At 34.2% G+C, this 19,203-nt stretch overlaps 1 protein-coding gene across 1 annotated transcript; it reads left to right on the forward strand.

Annotated features, from left to right (window-relative positions):
- The first annotated feature begins 5,387 nt into the window (after positions 1-5,387).
- On the forward strand, positions 5,388-19,098 carry LOC124541055 (aldo-keto reductase AKR2E4-like). The gene is made up of 7 exons (XM_047118862.1): positions 5,388-5,506; positions 14,780-14,872; positions 15,201-15,350; positions 15,974-16,090; positions 16,679-16,846; positions 17,403-17,606; positions 18,644-19,098. The coding sequence occupies exons 1-7, from the start codon at positions 5,462-5,464 to the stop codon at positions 18,839-18,841; spliced, it is 975 nt and encodes a 324-aa protein (XP_046974818.1). The 5' UTR covers positions 5,388-5,461; the 3' UTR covers positions 18,842-19,098.
- The last annotated feature ends 105 nt before the right edge of the window (positions 19,099-19,203 follow it).

Below are 19,203 nucleotides of genomic sequence, written 5' to 3' on the forward strand. Positions count from 1 at the left end.
GAATCTTATAATCTATTAATTTTATGAATTATATAGATCCTTTAATGGATTTATTTACTGCCAAGCAAAATAGAAAAACAGCACAACACAAACTTGATACTATCTATTGTAAAAACAATCATCATAAATATACAGGGTTATTGGTAATTCGACGTATATCCGTTAGGAGGTGATAGGGGTGACTATTTGCAATAATTTTAACCCCCCATATGCATGATTCAAAAGTGAACCATTTTTGAGTTATCACGTTTTTTAGCTTTTTTCATAATTTGTCAAAAATGCAACTTAATTAATAAATAAAATTCTATTTTTTTCTTCTGATTTATAAAAACGAATAAACACTGGATATTTGTGAATATTTAAACAATCATTATCATTCCAAATTAAAAAACGGGAGACGGAAAACGATATTATTTCAATATTTTTAAAATTTTATTTCCTCAAAAATGCCTTAAAAACTAAAAAAACCGTTATGGAACTTGTTCTGCAGATTATTTTACCTCATAGCGGATTTACGTCGAATTACCAATAACCCTGTATTTAACGTCGGTGTCTCAGGCAGTCACTATATTTAAGGCTAATTTATGTTTTATCAAAGGCCTTTGACTGTATGCAACATGAAACACTAGTCAGAAAACGACATCACTAACGCATTAGACGCGACGCATTCAATATCGTAGCGCACCAATCGAATTCAGACACATCAATTCGATGTTAATTTTAAGAGATCATCATTAGATAGTATAGGAGTCTCTCAAGGAACTATTCTTAGTTCATTTATTTTCCTTGTTAATATAAATGACCGACACAGTTGAGTTTCGTTCGGTGGTTCTTCTCGAATCTGAGGTGTTTCTTTCCGAGCTAGTTGAGTATATTTTTACAACCAACAAGTAAGTGCAATACTTTTTTGATTAGAGAAGTTAACACAAAAAGCTCTTAACTTAAGAACTATGTCACGCTGACATTATAATATGAGACAACATCACATATATTACTCTGATCCCAATGTAAGTAGCTAAAGCACTTGTGTTATGGAAAATCAGGAGTAACGACGGTACCATAATCACCCAGACCCGAGACAACATAGAAAACCAATGATAATGTACATCGATTCGGCCGGGAATCTAACCCGGGACCTCGAGTGGCGTACCCATGGAAACCGGTGTACACACCACTCGACCACGGAAGTCGTCGATTGGTCCTACATTAAAAATAATCGAATATTTGTCAATAAAAATTTAGACGAAATAAAGTGCGTTAATATTACCGGTCATTTAAAATTATTCGTGTGACATTGAGAATGGGCAATCGTCCGCTTTACAAAATGTGACAATGGTAGGTACCATGCTACCATGCCACTTGCCACATTATTATAATTTCGGCAAAATATATTATTATTATTAGTTACGCTGGGAATTTTTACATTTTAATATAAATAATTGCGTCGTAATAAATCGTCCATTTTATAAACAGCTACGGTATGGTTTCCGGTTGTAATTTATATGACTATAATTAATATATTTTAAGCAAGCTGTCAGAACATCAAATACAAGAGATTAAAAGATAACAATTCTTGTTAGACTTTGAATTTATAAAGAATACGTTTTTTACTTGGTGGTAGGGCTTTGTGCAAGCCCACCTGGGTAGGTACCACCCAATCATCGGTTATTCTACCGTCAAATAACAGTACGCAGTATTGTTGTGTTCCGGTTTGAAGGGTGAGTGAGCCAGTTTAACTACACGCACAAGGGACGTAGCATCTTAGTTCCCAAAGTTGGTGGCGCATTGACGATGTAAGGAATAGTTAATATTTCTTACAGCGTCATTGTCTATGGGTGGCTAATATGCTCATCCGCCAACCTATTCCATAAAAAAAAACATATTATAATAAATTTTTAATCAATTTATCTTCAGTGCTTTGGTATATACATTGTGTATCTACTAACATTGATAATCGTATGGTATATAAGATTTTAAGTTTACATAGTCATTTTTATTATTAAAGTTATTTGATGTGGGATATTTACGATGTTTTTCATTTTTTGTTTGAGAGCTCGATAGTTCGACATTATCCACGAATGTCTTGTTCACGATACTGAACTTTGCGGGTAGATGAGCTCCACCAACAAAATATAAAAAACATATTAAATATCCCGAATTAAATATCTTTAATAATAAAAATGACTATTTTAACTTGAATTACTTTAATAATCGTATACTTTACAAAATCGATTGCAAAAAGTGATAGATCCTAAAAATATTTTTTTAAGAACAGAAATTACAATTCAAAAATCTTTACTCCTCCTCCTGACGACCTCCGTGGTCGAGTGGTGTGTACACCGGTTTTCATGGGTACGCCACTTCGAGGTCTCGGGTTCGATTCCCGGCCAAGTCGATGTAGATTATCATTAGTTTTCTATGTTGTCTTGGGTCCGGGTGTTTGTGGTACCATCGTTACTTCTGATTTTCCATAACACAAGTGCTTTAGCTACTTACATTGGGATCAGAGTAATGTATGTGATGTTGTCTCATATTTATTTATTATTATTATTATTATTATTAAATATGAACTAAAACTAGTTACTGTATAAATCTTGACCGCGTGGAATGGTGGCAAGAATGCTAGCAGCATTTCCCCGATATTTCGCAATTCCGATCCTCTGGGCAAAATACGAACCAGCCCTCCTGTCACCAGGGGAGGCAATGAGGCGAGGTGTTATACTTTTGATGAAGCTTTTTGCACCACTACTCCAAGGGCCAAGCGTTTCGACAGCAAATGGAACAAAAAAGTAATTAGATATAATACACGAATATTTAGTTATTTTTTTGGCTTCAGCTTTTTCCGCAGCGGCACCGGCTCTTAACATTGTTTCTCGGATATTGTTTATCGGAAAAGCCTACCTGAACTCCTTGGGCAAGAGAGACCATGTAAACCGAAAGAGTCTACCTCTAGTCTGTTTTATTTGGAACTTTAAAAAGTTCTTCACATTTCTCTTAAATGCCAATTTTACTCCAAAATTCCAAATCATGATGAAGTCATGTCAGTTGAGGTTCGAAGCTATTAATCTTCATTCCACCTGTTGTAGGAATAGACTATACAGTAGTCTACGGCTGCTAACGCACCAGTATTCAGTTAAAAACCTATTTTGTGCAATTAGTATTTTTTTCTTAATTATTGTTAGGAAGAGTTCACTATGTAGCGATAAAATCGTAAAAATTGTACGCCTCTATTATTAAGGCTAAGTTGTTGTATTCATTTATTTTCTCAGTGTGTACAATCTTTACATAGTATAAAACAAAGTCGCTTGCCGCTGTCTGTCCCTATGTATACTTAGGTATTTTTAATAGATAAAGTGATTCTAGAGGAAGTTTTTCGTATGGAATCCATGAACAATATAGTGAAGAAACACTGACAATTTTAGAAGTTTCTAATGTAACGTCATAAATAAACATATTCTGTAGTATATTTAGTGCTAGTATAGTATAAAATAAGTAAAGTAATTAATTTTCAATCCGTTCACACCCTTCAATATGTTACACGACTGGCAACTACGAGTATGCTAAGCGATAAGAAAAAAAAAACAAACTTCTTTGTCTACAAATATGTATATATATTATATGTATACATATGGCATTCCGGTATTATGTATTCGTAGCACATAATATACCTCGAGCTATGAATAAATATAATACCAGTCAAGTACGAGCAAAACTTTTAAGGGATCCGTATAATTTTATAAATATAAAAACGAAAAGTGTCATAGGCGAAACGAGGTTGTTTATACTATACATAGAAAATAAATTAACACATACTATTTTTAAGTCAAAAATCATAATTAACAAATAAAATTTTTATCAAAAAGAACAACTGCCAAACATAACAATATTTCAAAACAAATTATTATGCACTAAAAAAAAATTTCACATAAAAAAATATTTTTTAAGAGTTCTAAATAAAATGAAGCGAAAACTATTAGCCTACTTAAAAGTCTACTTAAGATACCAAAGTTCCAAATCGGTCCAGCGGTTTAAGCATTGAGAGGTGAAATCTAGAAAATAATCTAGAAAATCTCGGTAGAATCTACTTTTCGAACCGGGTTTAGCTTCAGTTAATATAGTTGCTAAGTAATGCTTTTGATTTTAATTGACTATACCCAAGAAATATGTAGCTATAGTTTATTTCAATAACGAAATTAACGCCATGTCCTACCATTAGAGTCTTTGTTTTATTCTGATTTATAAGCTATTGTAATTTCAGTAGTTCGGGATGGCCAAAATAATATTATCGTTTTACAATAATGCTTCAATGTCTCTTACCTTTTACTAGAATGCCCCACGCTATAGTCCAATTGTTTTATATTGACAGCTCAATCATATTTAAAATTAGAAATAGTGTTACATGCCATTATTAAATGCTATGCCGTATAAAATAATATTAATTACAGTTTTACAAATAATTGATCAATTAATTACAATATTAATTGTATATAATAAAGTAAATTGGACAGCCCCTGCTATATTTATAAAATGCAATAGTAATGTTATATCAATTTTTATGATATAGAATCAAATGTCATAACACCGTATTGAAGGCTAAGGTTACTATTGTAACAATAGCAAATATATTACCAAAAACGATGTATTTTTTAGGTCAATAATTTTTAGTCTGTATAAAAGTGTTACGCTTAGTTAAAAATGTACCACTTGTTCAGAAATTAATACCTCGGACCTGAGAAGAATAAACCGGTTCATACTGGTTTAAGCGTTGAGATCTTTAGGTATAGTACGACACAACTTCGATTATTTAACACAATTAGAAAATTCGTAAAACCGATCACATCCGAATTAAGTACGCTATCCCACATTATCAATATTTATTTCTTATGTGAATATGATCTTTACAGAAACGTAATAACTTGTAATATCATATGACCTAATATATTCGTCAATTTGACACGTCGATTTACATGCACTTGCTTTCTCGGGTTGAACTGACGCAACGAATAGCGTCGAATGCCGCGATAGGGAGCTATTTCTATTGGTTGAGTAAATCAGCAGTACTCGGTTTTATTGAATTTATCGATGCTACATATAAGTTGAGTCGTGCTATAAGCTGGCGTTGCCGAGTATTATTCAATAAATATAAAAAATCAATATGTAATAATAGTTAATTTCAATAACGAAATTAACACAATTTCCTTCCATTATGCATAAAGCTATTGTAAAGTTTCATTAAAATCCATAGACTAAAAACATCCATACATCAGGTACAAAGTTTTGCGTTTATAATATTCACGATACAAGATAAAATGTCACTTAAATTGTGATATTTTAAATACGTTACGGAACCCTAAAATCTGAACTTGGTTCTAGCACAAACTGCAAGTTAACCGGTATATCTTTGACAGGTCAGAGATCTTACGTTCACGATAAAACAGTAAGCGCGCGACTCACACGCAGAATGCTGTATAAATTGTTATTTGTGATTTTCTTCATACATTATACTGTAAGTACATAAAAATATACATAATATATAAATATTATTAGTCTAAATATGCGTATATATATTTTTAAGCGATTTGTTTAAGATGTTTCTGAATGCGTTACTTTCACAAAACTAAACACAATTATTGATATTCATTTATTAGTAAATCTCTTGCGATTTTTCACGTTTAATAAAATGTTTATTCAAAAGATTTTTAAGTATTTCGTAACCTATGGCAGTTTTTGATTTGATTTAAATGTTAAAAAAGAGTAACTAGTGAGTTTCTTGTCGGTTCTTCTCGGCAGAATCTTCTTTCCGAACCGGTGGTAGCTTCACTTAATTTTAAAATGACGATTTAGAAGTGCTTCTAAAAGCCTACTTATTAAATTTTATTTTATTGATTTAATTTCATTGTTCAGTGTCACTCATATCGGCGCCAAAAATATGAAACCTTTTTAAATGAAATTTAATGTCAAATAACATAGGTACCTACTTAGTATAGCAATTAGTTCAGTTAGAATTGGATTGTTGATAACATTTTTCTTTATTTTGTTCACGTTTTTCATTTTTTCACTTGTACTTATCCGGTCAGTAACTTATTTCCACTTTCTTATATTAATCAAAACTTTAGTTCAAAATGAGTTCATAACTGATTTTCAATGTGAATTGTGTAATTATTGCCACACAATTAGTGGGACCTAAAAAAGGCTTACCCTTAGTCTAGTAATGCCTTCAATTTCGCGGGCGTTTGTATTTAATAATAATGAGCTAGAGACTCTCTTCGGTATGTTTTTAACAAAGTAGGAATACTCACTGTTGCGTCGCAATATATTTACAACAATATTTCGTATTTTCACCGTAATATTGATCACTTTGATAAAATCAGTGATAATCATTGTTTGTGCACTAGGGGTAAGGATAAGCTTATAACCCCAAGTCTCCGCAAAGTCAATAAATCCTTTTTGGGGCAAGGTATCCGTTGACCGTTTCTATTATAAAATTCAGCAGACATTTTTAACTTTGCCGTTTCGTAAATTCAAGTAGTTTTTAAAAAATACATTGGTAAAAAAAAACATATTATTCGATACAACATTTTATAGATGAAAAAAAAGCGTGGAGTTAATACCTGTTGACTTCCACGCAGGATATATTAATTTAAATAATTGTATTCAACTAAGATGACTTTGTATTTGTACAAGTATTTTCAAAGTCCGATAACAATATAAAAACATCTTACAGCGGTAATACCTCTTCAAATTTCCTTTGTCAACTTTCATTTAAAACATCAGAAGTTTATAAATCACTTAAAACACTTGATGAACGCAAGGGGTCAGGTAGTGATAATCTTCCACCGGTATTTATAAAAAGATGTGCTAAAGCGCTAGCCTTACCTGTTACTTTAATTTTTAATCGTTCATTAAAAGATGGAGTTTTTCCTGATCTATGGAAAGTAGCTTTGATACTTCCAATATTTAAACCTGGTAAAAAGCATCTTGTCAGTAATTACAGACCAATCTCGTTACTTTCAACTTTAGGCAAAGTTTTTGAAAAAATGATCACTGAAAGATTGTCATGGTATCTGAAACATCAAATCACCCCTCACCAACATGGTTTTTTAAAGTCAAGATCAACCACCACTAACTTATTGTGTTTTACTTCCGCTTTATCCGAGAATGTTGATAACCGAATACCTGTAGATGTAATATACACAGATTTCAGTAAAGCTTTCGATAAAGTTGATCATTTGCTTTTAATACACAAACTTTCACAATTTGGTGTAGGTGGAGCGCTCCTCAATTGGTTTACATCATATTTGCAGAATAGAAGTTTCAAGGTCGTCATCAATGGTCATTGTTCGGACAGCTTTGAAGTGGTGTCAGGCGTTCCGCAGGGTTCACATCTCGGACCTATTCTTTTTAACGTATTTATTAATGACATCACTACATGTTTTTACCACTCTAACTACTACTTATTTTCCGATGATCTTAAATTAATGACACCAATATTTGCAAACGATGATGTAAATAAATTGCAAGAAGATATCAATAGATTGGAGATTTGGTGTAGGGATAACAATATGAGTCTTAATATAAAAAAATGTCACTGTATACAATTTACCCGTAACAAAAAAGCTGAGCCGAATAAATATTACATCAACAAACAACAAATCTCACTATTGCACTGTGTACGAGACCTTGGAGTTACTTTAGATTCAAAGCTGAGATACGACACACATATATTTAATATTGTATCTAAGGGATTTAAAATTCTTGGTTTTATACTCCGTAATATGAAGGACTTCAAGAACAATTCTACCAAAATCAAAATATTCATGACCCTGGTTCTTCCCATACTCGAATATAATAGCACTATATGGAATCCTCAATATAATATCCACATCAATAGATTAGAAAAAGTACAAAAACGCTTTCTTCACCATCGATCTTTCAAAGATTTACAGGCTAAAAACATCAAAAGTTACAACAATAGACTTAAATTTTATCACATGACCTCTTTTACAACTCGTAGAATTATTATAGATCTTACAGTTTTACATAAAATTATACATGGGGTGATTGATTGTAGTAATCTTCTACATAAGCTCAATATCAATGTTCCTTCTCGCTTGCCTCGTTTAAAAGCATTTAACCTTTTAAATATTCCGACATTTAATTCAAACCTAGGACATAACGCTGCTGTTCCAAGGCTCTGTAGACAATATAACAAACTTTCTAGATGTAATATCGAACTCGATATTCATCGTTACAGCTTGCCCAAATTCAGAGTGTGTCTCAATAAAATTTTAACGTGATATTATTAATACAATAATAAAAAGTTTAGTTTATAAGCTTTTTCCTAATTTTAAGATTTTAATTTGTAATTGTATTTTTACTTCCATTTATTACTTTTTCACTTTTATTTTCTTAATGCTTAAAATATTTTTTTCCTGTGCATGCTGTGGTCTCCTATAATTGAAGGAGCACATAACTTGTGTAACCTTTATACCGTTTTATTTTGAATGTGTAATTAGTGTGTATCCTTTGTTGGGGACTCATAAATAAATAAATAAATAAATAAATAAATAAATAAATAAATAAATAAATAAATAAATAAATAAATAAATAAATAAATAAATAAATAAATAAATGTTATAAAAGAGTAACTACTGAGTTTCTTGCCGGTTCTTCTTTGTAGAATCTACTTTCCGAACCGGTGATAGCTTTACTTAATTGTAAAATGACGATCCAAAAGTGATTGTTAAAGCCTACTTGAATAAAGTTTATTTTGATTTTGTTATTCGTGTAGCCTAAAATGTTCCTTATTACATCAGCTATCTGCTAGTGAAAGTCCCGTCAAAATCGGTCCAGCCATTCCAAAGATTAGTCGGAACAAAGACACTCCTAATGTTATTAGATAGATTACATATATATTTTTTACACCTGGATAATTTAAGTTATACAACATTCGGCGTTCGGTCGTCTTCGGCTGAGCTTTTGTTGAATATTGCCTAGTAGCGGCCCGTACCGGCTTCGAACGGGCGATACATATGATGATTCGGCACATAAGATTATTTTAATGTATCTATTTAATTCTTTATTTATATCATCGTTTTTTTATATGAGTAACTTATTTGTTAAGCTCTTCGCAGGCTCGCAGCGTATGCGATGAAAAACATTTTATGGCTAATTATTTTACACCTTCGGTTGGTTTTAATAGGAATTTCTACAGAATTCTATATTAATCTAGTACTAAATATAGCCTATCTTACTCGGTACCATAGATTAAAATACAGGAAAGTGACGTCACCGACCCCAATGCAGCGCCATGTTGTGCAAGTAGTGTTTTTGCGCGCTATTTAAATATGGAATTTTTAATATGATATTTTTCGGCAAATATGTACTAGAAATAAAAAACACAACTTTTACTGGGTTCCTTAACTTCTACTTAATAATATAAAATGGATTTTAAAAACCAATCAAATATATATTAGTGTAGATACATCAAGTCGTAAAGTCTAATTTCTACGATTTGATGAATTAAAGTAACACAAGCCTTGCAAACTGGTTTTCGTTATCTCTGACGCGTAACGTCTGGACTTTTTGTTGTGTCTATGGACACTTGTTCTGTTTGAGAATTGTTTTTTGTTGTCATGGAACACCTGTTTTTAGAGCATATTCTTGTACATATACATATTTTTTGTCTCGCGTCTACACTGAGTTGTCGTCCGACGCCTTGTCAGGCAGAAAACAGCATTGTTATTTTTAAATCCGACTCTGACACAGAAACGGAGGCAAAGCTGGCTCCGCTCTGGCTAAGGCTGAGCTGAAATCTAAGGCCAATGAGACAAGAGCCGCCTTCGAGCGATCGCTGTGTTGTCGGGCGTTTCGGAAGGATTTTCCTAAAGTTGGACTCCGAGGAATACTCGTCTTCGGATGTGAGCACCGAGGATCCCACAAAGATGGGCGCGGAGAAAATTCGGGCACAAGCTAGCCGAAGTTCAGCCCTCATTCTGGAGATGGTGCAAAAGTCCATCGACTTTTTTTTATGACATAAGTGGCAAACTAGCAGGAGGCTCACCTGATGGAAAGTGACTACCACCGCCCATGGACATCTGCAACACCAGGGGGCTTGCAGGTGCGTTGCCGGCCTTTAAGAAAGGAGTACGCTCTTTTTTTGAAGGTTCCCATGTCGTATCGGTTCGGAAAAACCGCCGGCGAAAGCTGGTTTCACAAAGTGGTTGTGCGAGGCAGAAAATAAACATTTAAAAGGAGGCTTTACGAAGTGATTGAGAGAATCGGTGGCTGCACGACAAGGCATTGTAGAGCCTTAGCATTTTGGACAGAAGCCGAGGACATATTAAAGGGTGGTAATGGCCGCTTGTGCAAAGAGGTGGACAGGCCGAAGTGAAGGCTTGCCACCTCGGTCCGTAACGCCGTGACTTCGCGAAGATGCCGAGACCGAGGTGGCAGGGACAAATGAGGTATCCGACTCCACACAGGATGCTCAGGTGAAGAAATAAACGACCACAGTATTAGGGTAACCTTGCGGCGTTGATCGTCTGCATTGGATTTGCTAAGTAATTGGCCGACAGCAAAAGCGGTCTAACTCCCAGAGTATCACAGTTGCATTCGAAAGCAATCCTGTGGCTCCCGCTGAAAAATTGGAGAGGGTACCGTAGTCCGGAGCTGAGATGGCCCAGTGGTTAGAACGCGTGCATCTTAACCGATGATTGCGGGTTCAAATCCAGGCAAGCACAACTATATATATGTGCTTAATTTGTGTTTACAATTCATCTCGTGCTCGGCGGTGAAGGAAAACATCGTGAGGAAACCTGCATGTGTCTAATTTCATCGAAATTCTGCCACATGTGCATTCCATCAACCCGCATTGGAACAGCGTAGTGGAATATGTTCCAAGCCCTCTCCTTAATGGGAGAGGAGGCCTTAGCCCAGCAGTGGGTAATTTAATTTACGGCTGTTACTTTACTTTACCGTAGTCCTGGACACCAGCAAGTCTCACATAACCCTCCACTTCACTCGGGGAAACGCAAAACGCATTTTTCCAGGGAGAAAAAAAGGGCACTTTAAAGAAGGCTCTGTAAGATCTTGTGGATTGTCAACCGGTTCATTACGTAGATTCTATAATCAAGAACTGATAAATGCGTTGAGGCTTGTGTTTACAATTAATACAATATCTAATTCCTGAATAATAATAAAATAATATTAATTGCAACCCAACAGATCTACTCTATAATTATTTTTGTAAATCTAATTACTTGGTGGTAGGGCTTTGTGCTAGCCCGTCTGGGTAAGTACCACCCACTCATCAGCTATTCTTCCGCCAAACAACAGTACTCCGTATTGTTGTGTTCCGGTTTGAAGGGTGAGTGAGCCAGTGTAACTACAGGCACAAGGGACATAACATCATAGTTCCCAAGGTTAGTGGCACATTGACGATGTAAAGAATAGTTAATATTTCTTACAGCGTCATTGTCTATGGGTGACGGTGACCACTTACCATCAGGTGGCCCATACGCTCGTCTGCCAACCTGTACTATAAAAAAATCGCATAAATATTAAAAGCGATGAATGGACTTACGTTATTTTAATCTAAGTATCTTTTAACACGATCGCTGAGATATATTTTTTTATTTTTTTCTTACGGTACGGGTTTAAAACCTCCCATGAAAACTATCATAATATCGGTGGCTTATTAGACCCGGTAACATTTAAGAAACTAAAACTGGATGTAATGTAATGATGTGATGTGTTGGAATTTTATTTCCTCAGTTCGGTAGGTGCTCAAGAGATTCTTATTATAGTAGGTACAGCATAGCAATCTGTTTTCAATAGACCACATATATTTATCACTTTCTTACAATATATCAAATAGACACGGCCTCCGCACGACAGAGACAGCTATGTTTTTCTCAGCCGCACCGCAAGTGAGACACATACGAGGTGCATTAGACCTCTCTCCTCAAGGTTTATTCGGGAACACACACATTTACAAATTAAAGAAATCCAAAAGATAAAAAAATAGTCACAAATTTTAACAAGAAAAACAAATGTAACATGCAATTAATAAATAAAGATATACCTACGACAATAAAGAGAAAAGGAAAAAAAGCATGAATATAAAAAAATAAAAAATAACGAGAATTAATGCTTATCTATTTTTAATGGTGCAATGTCCCCGAAAAGGAATGTCCCTCAGTTATTGTTGGAGTTTTGCTCCAAAACTGATTATCAGTGACATCCATTTTTTTTTTCTACAAACAGGTAGCCAGCAACTTGCTTTTAGTACACAAAAACTATATGAAAATGTTATATGTTATGATTACGAAATAATTTATCGCTTTGAGAACTCGCTTACATAATTCGTTATCGATTAATTTACAATGCTATATGTATCATATATATAAAGTGTTTTACATCATAAGATACACATTATGTAAATGGCTGCATTTATCGATTAATTATGTTTATATTAATAGCTACTTAGACGACATTAATATTTGTTAAAACTACTAGAACAATATACATGAAATTTATACCAGACCAGCCTTGGCTTCGCACGGGTGCAATGATATGGTATCACAATGGAAATTTCTAAAATTATCAGTGTTTCTTTGCAAAATTGCCCATGTATTATATACAAAACCTTTCTATCGAATCACTCTATCTGTTAAAAAGAACCGCATCAAAATCCGTTGCGTAGTTTTAAAGATTAAAATAAATAAATAAATATGAGACAACGTCACATACATTACTCTGATCCCAATGTAAGTAGCTAACGCACTTGTGTTATGGAAAATCAGAAGTAACGAAGGTACCACAAACACCCAGACCCAAGACAACATAGAAAACTAATGATAATCTATATCGACTCGGCCGGGAATCGAATCCGGAACCTCGGAGTAGTGTGCCCTTGAAAACCGGTGTACACACCACTTGACCACGGAGGTCGTCGATTTAAGTAAACAAAGGGGACAGAGAAAGCGACTTTGTTTTATACTATGTAGTGAAGATGCTGCGCCTTTTATAGCAATAATAATATTTGTATAATTGAAAAATTTATATTCCATGCTTATGTATATAAAAATTATGGTTCATAATTGACCAATAGCAAAACGTCAAATGTAGTATACAAACAATCGGCTGATAAGGTATTTTATAACCTAAACTGGAACTAACAATGAAAAAGTGTATTATATATTTCATAACAGATCCTACTTTTTACACACATTGTTTGCACACTTCATCTAGTAGCTTGGGCTACTAAAACTTTTTATTTTTTATTCTTGTACTTTTAAGGGGTCTTTATAAACAGACCCTGTCGACCCCATCCTAATCCTACGTAGTCATTTAAAGTTGTTGATGTAGTTGTATGGTCTAAGAATAAGATTAATACTTGTTGACTGCCAGGCAGGATATAGTATACAAATATAATTGCATTAAACTATCATGACTATGAGTTTCTTGCCAGTTATTCTTAGAAGAATCTGCATTCCGAACCGGTGGTATCTTCACTTAATATAGTTGTTAAATGACGATTCAAAAGTGCTTGTAAAAGTCTACTTGAATAAAGTAATTCTGATTTTTTTTAAACAATTAATCAACGTTTTATTCCAGTTTATATTCGTGTTCATAATGATCTTACCTATTAATTTTTTTATCTGCAATATTGATCAACAAAATATAAATTGACGAATTGATTTTTGACCGACAGATTCATTAACTTATCTATATGATAATGGCCCCAAGGTGAGGCCAAAGGTTAGGACTTCATAAAAAAGAGGAAAACAAATCCTACTTAAATAGACTTAGTATGAATCTATACTAATATATTTAAACTGAATCTATATTATACTTGAATACCATGATTTCAAGAACTGTTTGATAGTCCAATTATTAAGATTAATTACGAGTTTAGGACTTATTAGGCCAGCGCAAGAACGCTTAACATCGTAGCAGTTAGTTCCTCTTTAAAACATATTGAATGTTTTAAACATGTTTTATAGATAATGTACATATTAATGTATTTATTTGTATTTAGTGTGTAATATATCCATTTATTGTTAAGTTTACTTCAATTTTATAATATAAAATAATTGATATTGTACCTACACCATAAATGTGTATTACAAATAATCTCCACTACATTCAGGATTTCTGGAAGAGATCTCTTGTTAGAGATAAGTTATCCCTTTGTACACATTTACATAATTTTCTGTATACTCTGTTGGTACATAAATAAATAAATAAAATAAAACACCAAGTACGTTGTCAGTTGTTATAAGGAATGGAAAGAAATTAATTATGAACAATGGTGATTATGTCCTCTGACTTGGAGCTCGGTTGCTCTGAATTAGAATGGCGCAGGAAATATGAAGCAAAAGTTTATCATCGTTATTTTCATCACACGTTTCTATGTGATAGGTGGCAAACGAGCAGGAGGCTCACCTGATGGAAAGTAACCATCGCCCATGGACATATGCAGCACCAGGGGGTTAGCAGGTGCGTTGCCGGCCCTTGAGGAAGGAGTATGCTCTTTTCTTGAAGGTTCCCATGGCGTTTCGGTTCGAAAAAAACGTCGGCGAAAGCTGGTTCCATAGAATGGTTGTGCGAGGCAGAAAATGTCTTAGAAGTCGCGCTGTTGTGGATTTTTGGACATCGAGGTGGTGCGGGTGAAACTTCGAATTTTGACGAAATTTCCGAAGGTGGAATTTAGCAGCTGGGGTGAATCCTAACAATTCATCCATATTTTCTCAATAGTTTTTATCTTTTTCAGAATGCAGCGTCTCAAATACCGAAATTTAAGTTGAACGATGGCAACGAAATGCCAATGATAGCACTTGGCACGTGGCTCGGAAACTCATCAAAGGTATTTGTTAAGAAGAGATAAATAGATTATTAAAATCAATAATATATTGACTAATTAATTTTAGAAATTAAGCAACATGACTGCCCAAAAACAAATTACTATTTATAGCCTAATTTGTGTAAGTTTTTGGTGTAAAGATTCTAAAAGTATCCCACACGCCTAAATCTGGACTGATAATAATTTAAATTTTGATTGTGCTATTGTTAGAAACAGGCCTTGCTTTAAAGAAAAGTTTTGGATTTAAACAATGAGTAACATTCATCTCTTTAAAATTTAATACATCCTTATTTTGGCTGATTTCATAAATTATTTTAAATGTAATTTCCAGTCAACTCCTGATGAAGTAGAACAAGCAGTACGTTGGGCCCTGGACGCCGGCTACAACCACATCGATACCGCTTGGATATATAAAGTGGAGGACCAAGTGGGGAAGGGCCTGAAAGGAGTGCCGAGGGAGAACTTCTTCGTTACCACAAAAGTAAGTCTTTGAACAGTATTTAACAATGGCTAGTAGTCAATTCTCCTTTGCCGCACCGCTGATTATTTTAATCAGTAATAATAGATTAGCTATTATGATTTTTCTGCAACAACCATTACATATTCTTCTACCGCCATGAATGAATATTCTGTATGGAGGTTTCACGGCTCAGAAGATAAGTGAACCAAATTAATTACAGGTTCTAGGGCCAGGTAGTAGATCCTAGGTACCTAGGATCTATGATGAGAGAAGTCCCAAGAGATCCGATGAGATATCCCAAGTTGCCAGGTTATTGACAGTGGATGTAGTGATTTATAAATAATTGTTTGTCTTATAACTATGCGATCCGTCTTCACATTAATTGGAAAATGCAGCATTTTTGTCCCCGATATTAATAATTTTGATCTGATATATTAAAGTGTACAATGCAAATAAGTAATCTTTAATGTCACAGCATCGATCCTGACCCCATGGGCTAATGTCGTCACTCCTAACAGGAATGATAAGCTTAATGAGGTATAATAGGAATACTCGTAAATTCAATAATTTGGGGTATAACTTGCAAATGAAATAATGAAAAGTTGTCCGTAAATAATGACTTCTATTCTTTATCTTCTTCGCAGTTATGGAACAGCTTCCACGCCCGAGATGCGGTGATACCAGCTCTCCGAGAATCTCTTCATAGCTTGCAGCTGGATTATGTTGATCTTTACCTCATCCACTGGCCCGTTGGGCAGTTTGTAAGTACAGAATGAATATTAGTCCAAATACCCTTAAATAAAGTTACATAAATAAGCCGATACTAGGTAAAATTCGTAAATTTTGACTTAAAGATTTAAATCCGGATATGTATCCGAGGTAAGGAGGAATGTACCATACTCTGGGCCATTCTAGTGGGTTATTTTTACAGTAGAAACGGCTTGGCACGGGCATTCGTACTTGATATGTATCTTTATGACTTTATCTCATCCTATTTTGACGAAATTACATAAAATCATTATTCTATTAAATTGTAGTATATTTGTTATTCTGATACATATTATATCCCCACAACCTTAGACATTTATAATATTAGTAGAAGAATTTTTGCTTTAATGCATATTAATCAAATTGTCAATTTCCTATCAGTAAAAATATTAAACATCCCACGTTTAGGAAAATTACTTTTGCCTAACAGAAATTTCTTCAGCGTCAATACAATGTTAAGAATGATGCTGCTGTTAGTAATCTACTATAAACATTCATTATATCTACCGGAACACCTATACGATGGTGGTACTAATATAAATCAAATCTCCAATTAATCAAAACTTTAAAAATGATATCAGGCGAACTTCACGTACGACGAAACGGACTATCTTGAAACTTGGCGAGGGATGATTGAGGCGAAGAAACTCGGCCTCACCAAGTCCATTGGACTTTCCAACTTCAACGAGAAGATGATTGACAGGATTCTGGAGAATGGGCTGGAGAAACCTGCTGCGCTGCAAGTGGAGGTACGTCATTAATCAATGAGCATATTGACTTGGTGAATGAATCTAGTAATGGCAGCTTTGAGCTGAATTAAGTGCTTAATTAGCAGAGCTATTGCATTTCATACTTTTACATAGCTAGGAAAATGTAGTTCTTTACTTTCCTCTAATATACCTCCATGTAAAATCACTTGATGAAAAACGCAATATAATCCGTAGCTTGGTTAAAAAACCTTTTGCCTTAGTCGTTAAAGTGATTGAAATGAATTCAAATCAAATCAAAATAAATTTTATTCAAGTAGGCTTTTGAATCGTCATTTTACAATTAAGTGAAGCTATCACCGGTTCGGAAAGTAGATTATACCGAGAGGAACCGTCAAGAAATTCAGTAGTTACCCTTTTTCCAAATGATAAAGCATATATTCCTACTTTGTTAAAAACATACCGAAGAGAGTCTCTAGTTCATTATTATTAAATACAAACGAAGCTAGCACCGGTTCGGGGAGTAGATTCTACCGAGAAGAACCGGCAAGATACTCAGTAGTTACTCTTTTAAAACAAATGGTAATATTTGTTCTAGATCAATTTAAATCTTCAACAACCAGAGCTGCTCGCGTATTGCAAGTCTCAGAACATAGCGGTCATGGGCTACACGCCGTTCGGATCGCTCTTCTACTCAAAAGCCAAACCTGACTCCCCACCGCCGAGGGTTGACGATCCAGCGCTGGTCACCATCGCTGAGAAGTACAATAAAACGGTGCCACAGATAACGTTGAGATATTTGGTAAGTCGTCAGTCGAGATGGCCCAGTGGTTAGAACGCGTGCATCTTAACCGATGATTGCGGGTTCAAACCCAGGCAAGCACCGCTGATTAATATGCTTAATTGGTCTTTATAATTCATCTCGTGCTCAGCGGTGAAGGAAAACATCGTGAGGAAACCTGCATATGACAAATTTCATAGAAATTCTGCCACACGTATACAACCAACCAACCCGCATTGGAACAGCGTGGTGGAAAATGTTCCAAACCTTCTTCTCAAAGGGAGAGGAGGCCTTTAGCCCAGCAGTGGGAATTTACAGGCTGTTGTTGTTGTTGTTGTATTTGGTAAGTTACCATCATTTTAATGTTACACTTTACATCTTAAATCTACCATCATTGTGGTAGCTTTTTGGCTATTTCCTGCAATATCATCGACGGCAACGACACGTATACTTAAAATCATTCAATTATTTTACTCTGTATAGAATCAAAACAATTACTTATTAATTGTCAAATTAAATACTGCCACAATTTTTTAAACTAAATACCCTGACCTGAGATAAACCAGAAAAAAGAGTTAAAGGGTTTTTTTTAGTTTTTCGATTGTTCACATATATTTAATATTACAAAGAAATAGCCAGGAGTTGATCTTCCCAAACTTTGAACTCTGAACTCACAAATTGTATAATATAACCTTTCGCACACAAGCGTTCTTTAACTTTTTTTTAATGTGGCAACAGAAGCATTTCGCTATTGTAGAACCGTGTACATTTCTCAACAAAAGATTTACTGACTCTCCACAGTCGAGAACATGATGTACATACATAACACTACAGATTAGAAATATATTGAGAATCGACAATTAATATATCGTTAAAAACATGGGTTAGAAATTGCGCCTAGGTCATATTCAGTCTGGCATACCCTCAAATACGATTCAAATTAAAAAGAATAGATTTTAAAAGACATATTTCATTCTAATTGAGCTAGGTGTTTCTGAGAACTATCAATACTGAGATTTTAAATAAATCTATCAATGGTTTGTTTTTTTTTTTTGCAGGTGGAATTAGGCGTGGCGCCGTTACCAAAATCTCTAACAAAGAGTCGTATTCAACAAAACATCGACATATTCGATTTCCAGCTGACAGACGAGGAGAAAAAGACTTTAAAGTCCTTCGATAAAGGCTACCGGACTATCCCCCAGTACAAATGGCTTGACCACCCCTATTATCCGTTTGAAAAAAAGATAAGCAATTAATATAGCTTTTATATTGTCAAACTGGGCAAAGATCGTTGATAAATTGTTAACATTATCGTAAAAAATATTAGTGAGGATTTACATGGACTATGTAATTTCATGATCCCTAATTATATTTCTAGTATTGTCATAATTAAGTAAAACAAATTTAAAAGCGATTCATTTCCGATATTTGATACCATAAAATCCATGCTGTACGAATCTTTAATGTTAATATTATTATTTAAAAAAAAATAGAATAAAACATTCTGGTTAAATGGTTGGTTTAATTTTGAGTTACTTCTTGTTATATCTTGTTGTATTTTGTTATAACCTACACCCTAACAAAACTAACGTAAGGATTAGACAAATAGACACTTATT

The sequence above is a fragment of the Vanessa cardui genome, chromosome 27 (genome assembly GCF_905220365.1).
Source record: "Vanessa cardui chromosome 27, ilVanCard2.1, whole genome shotgun sequence".
Taxonomy (NCBI): domain Eukaryota; kingdom Metazoa; phylum Arthropoda; class Insecta; order Lepidoptera; family Nymphalidae; genus Vanessa; species Vanessa cardui.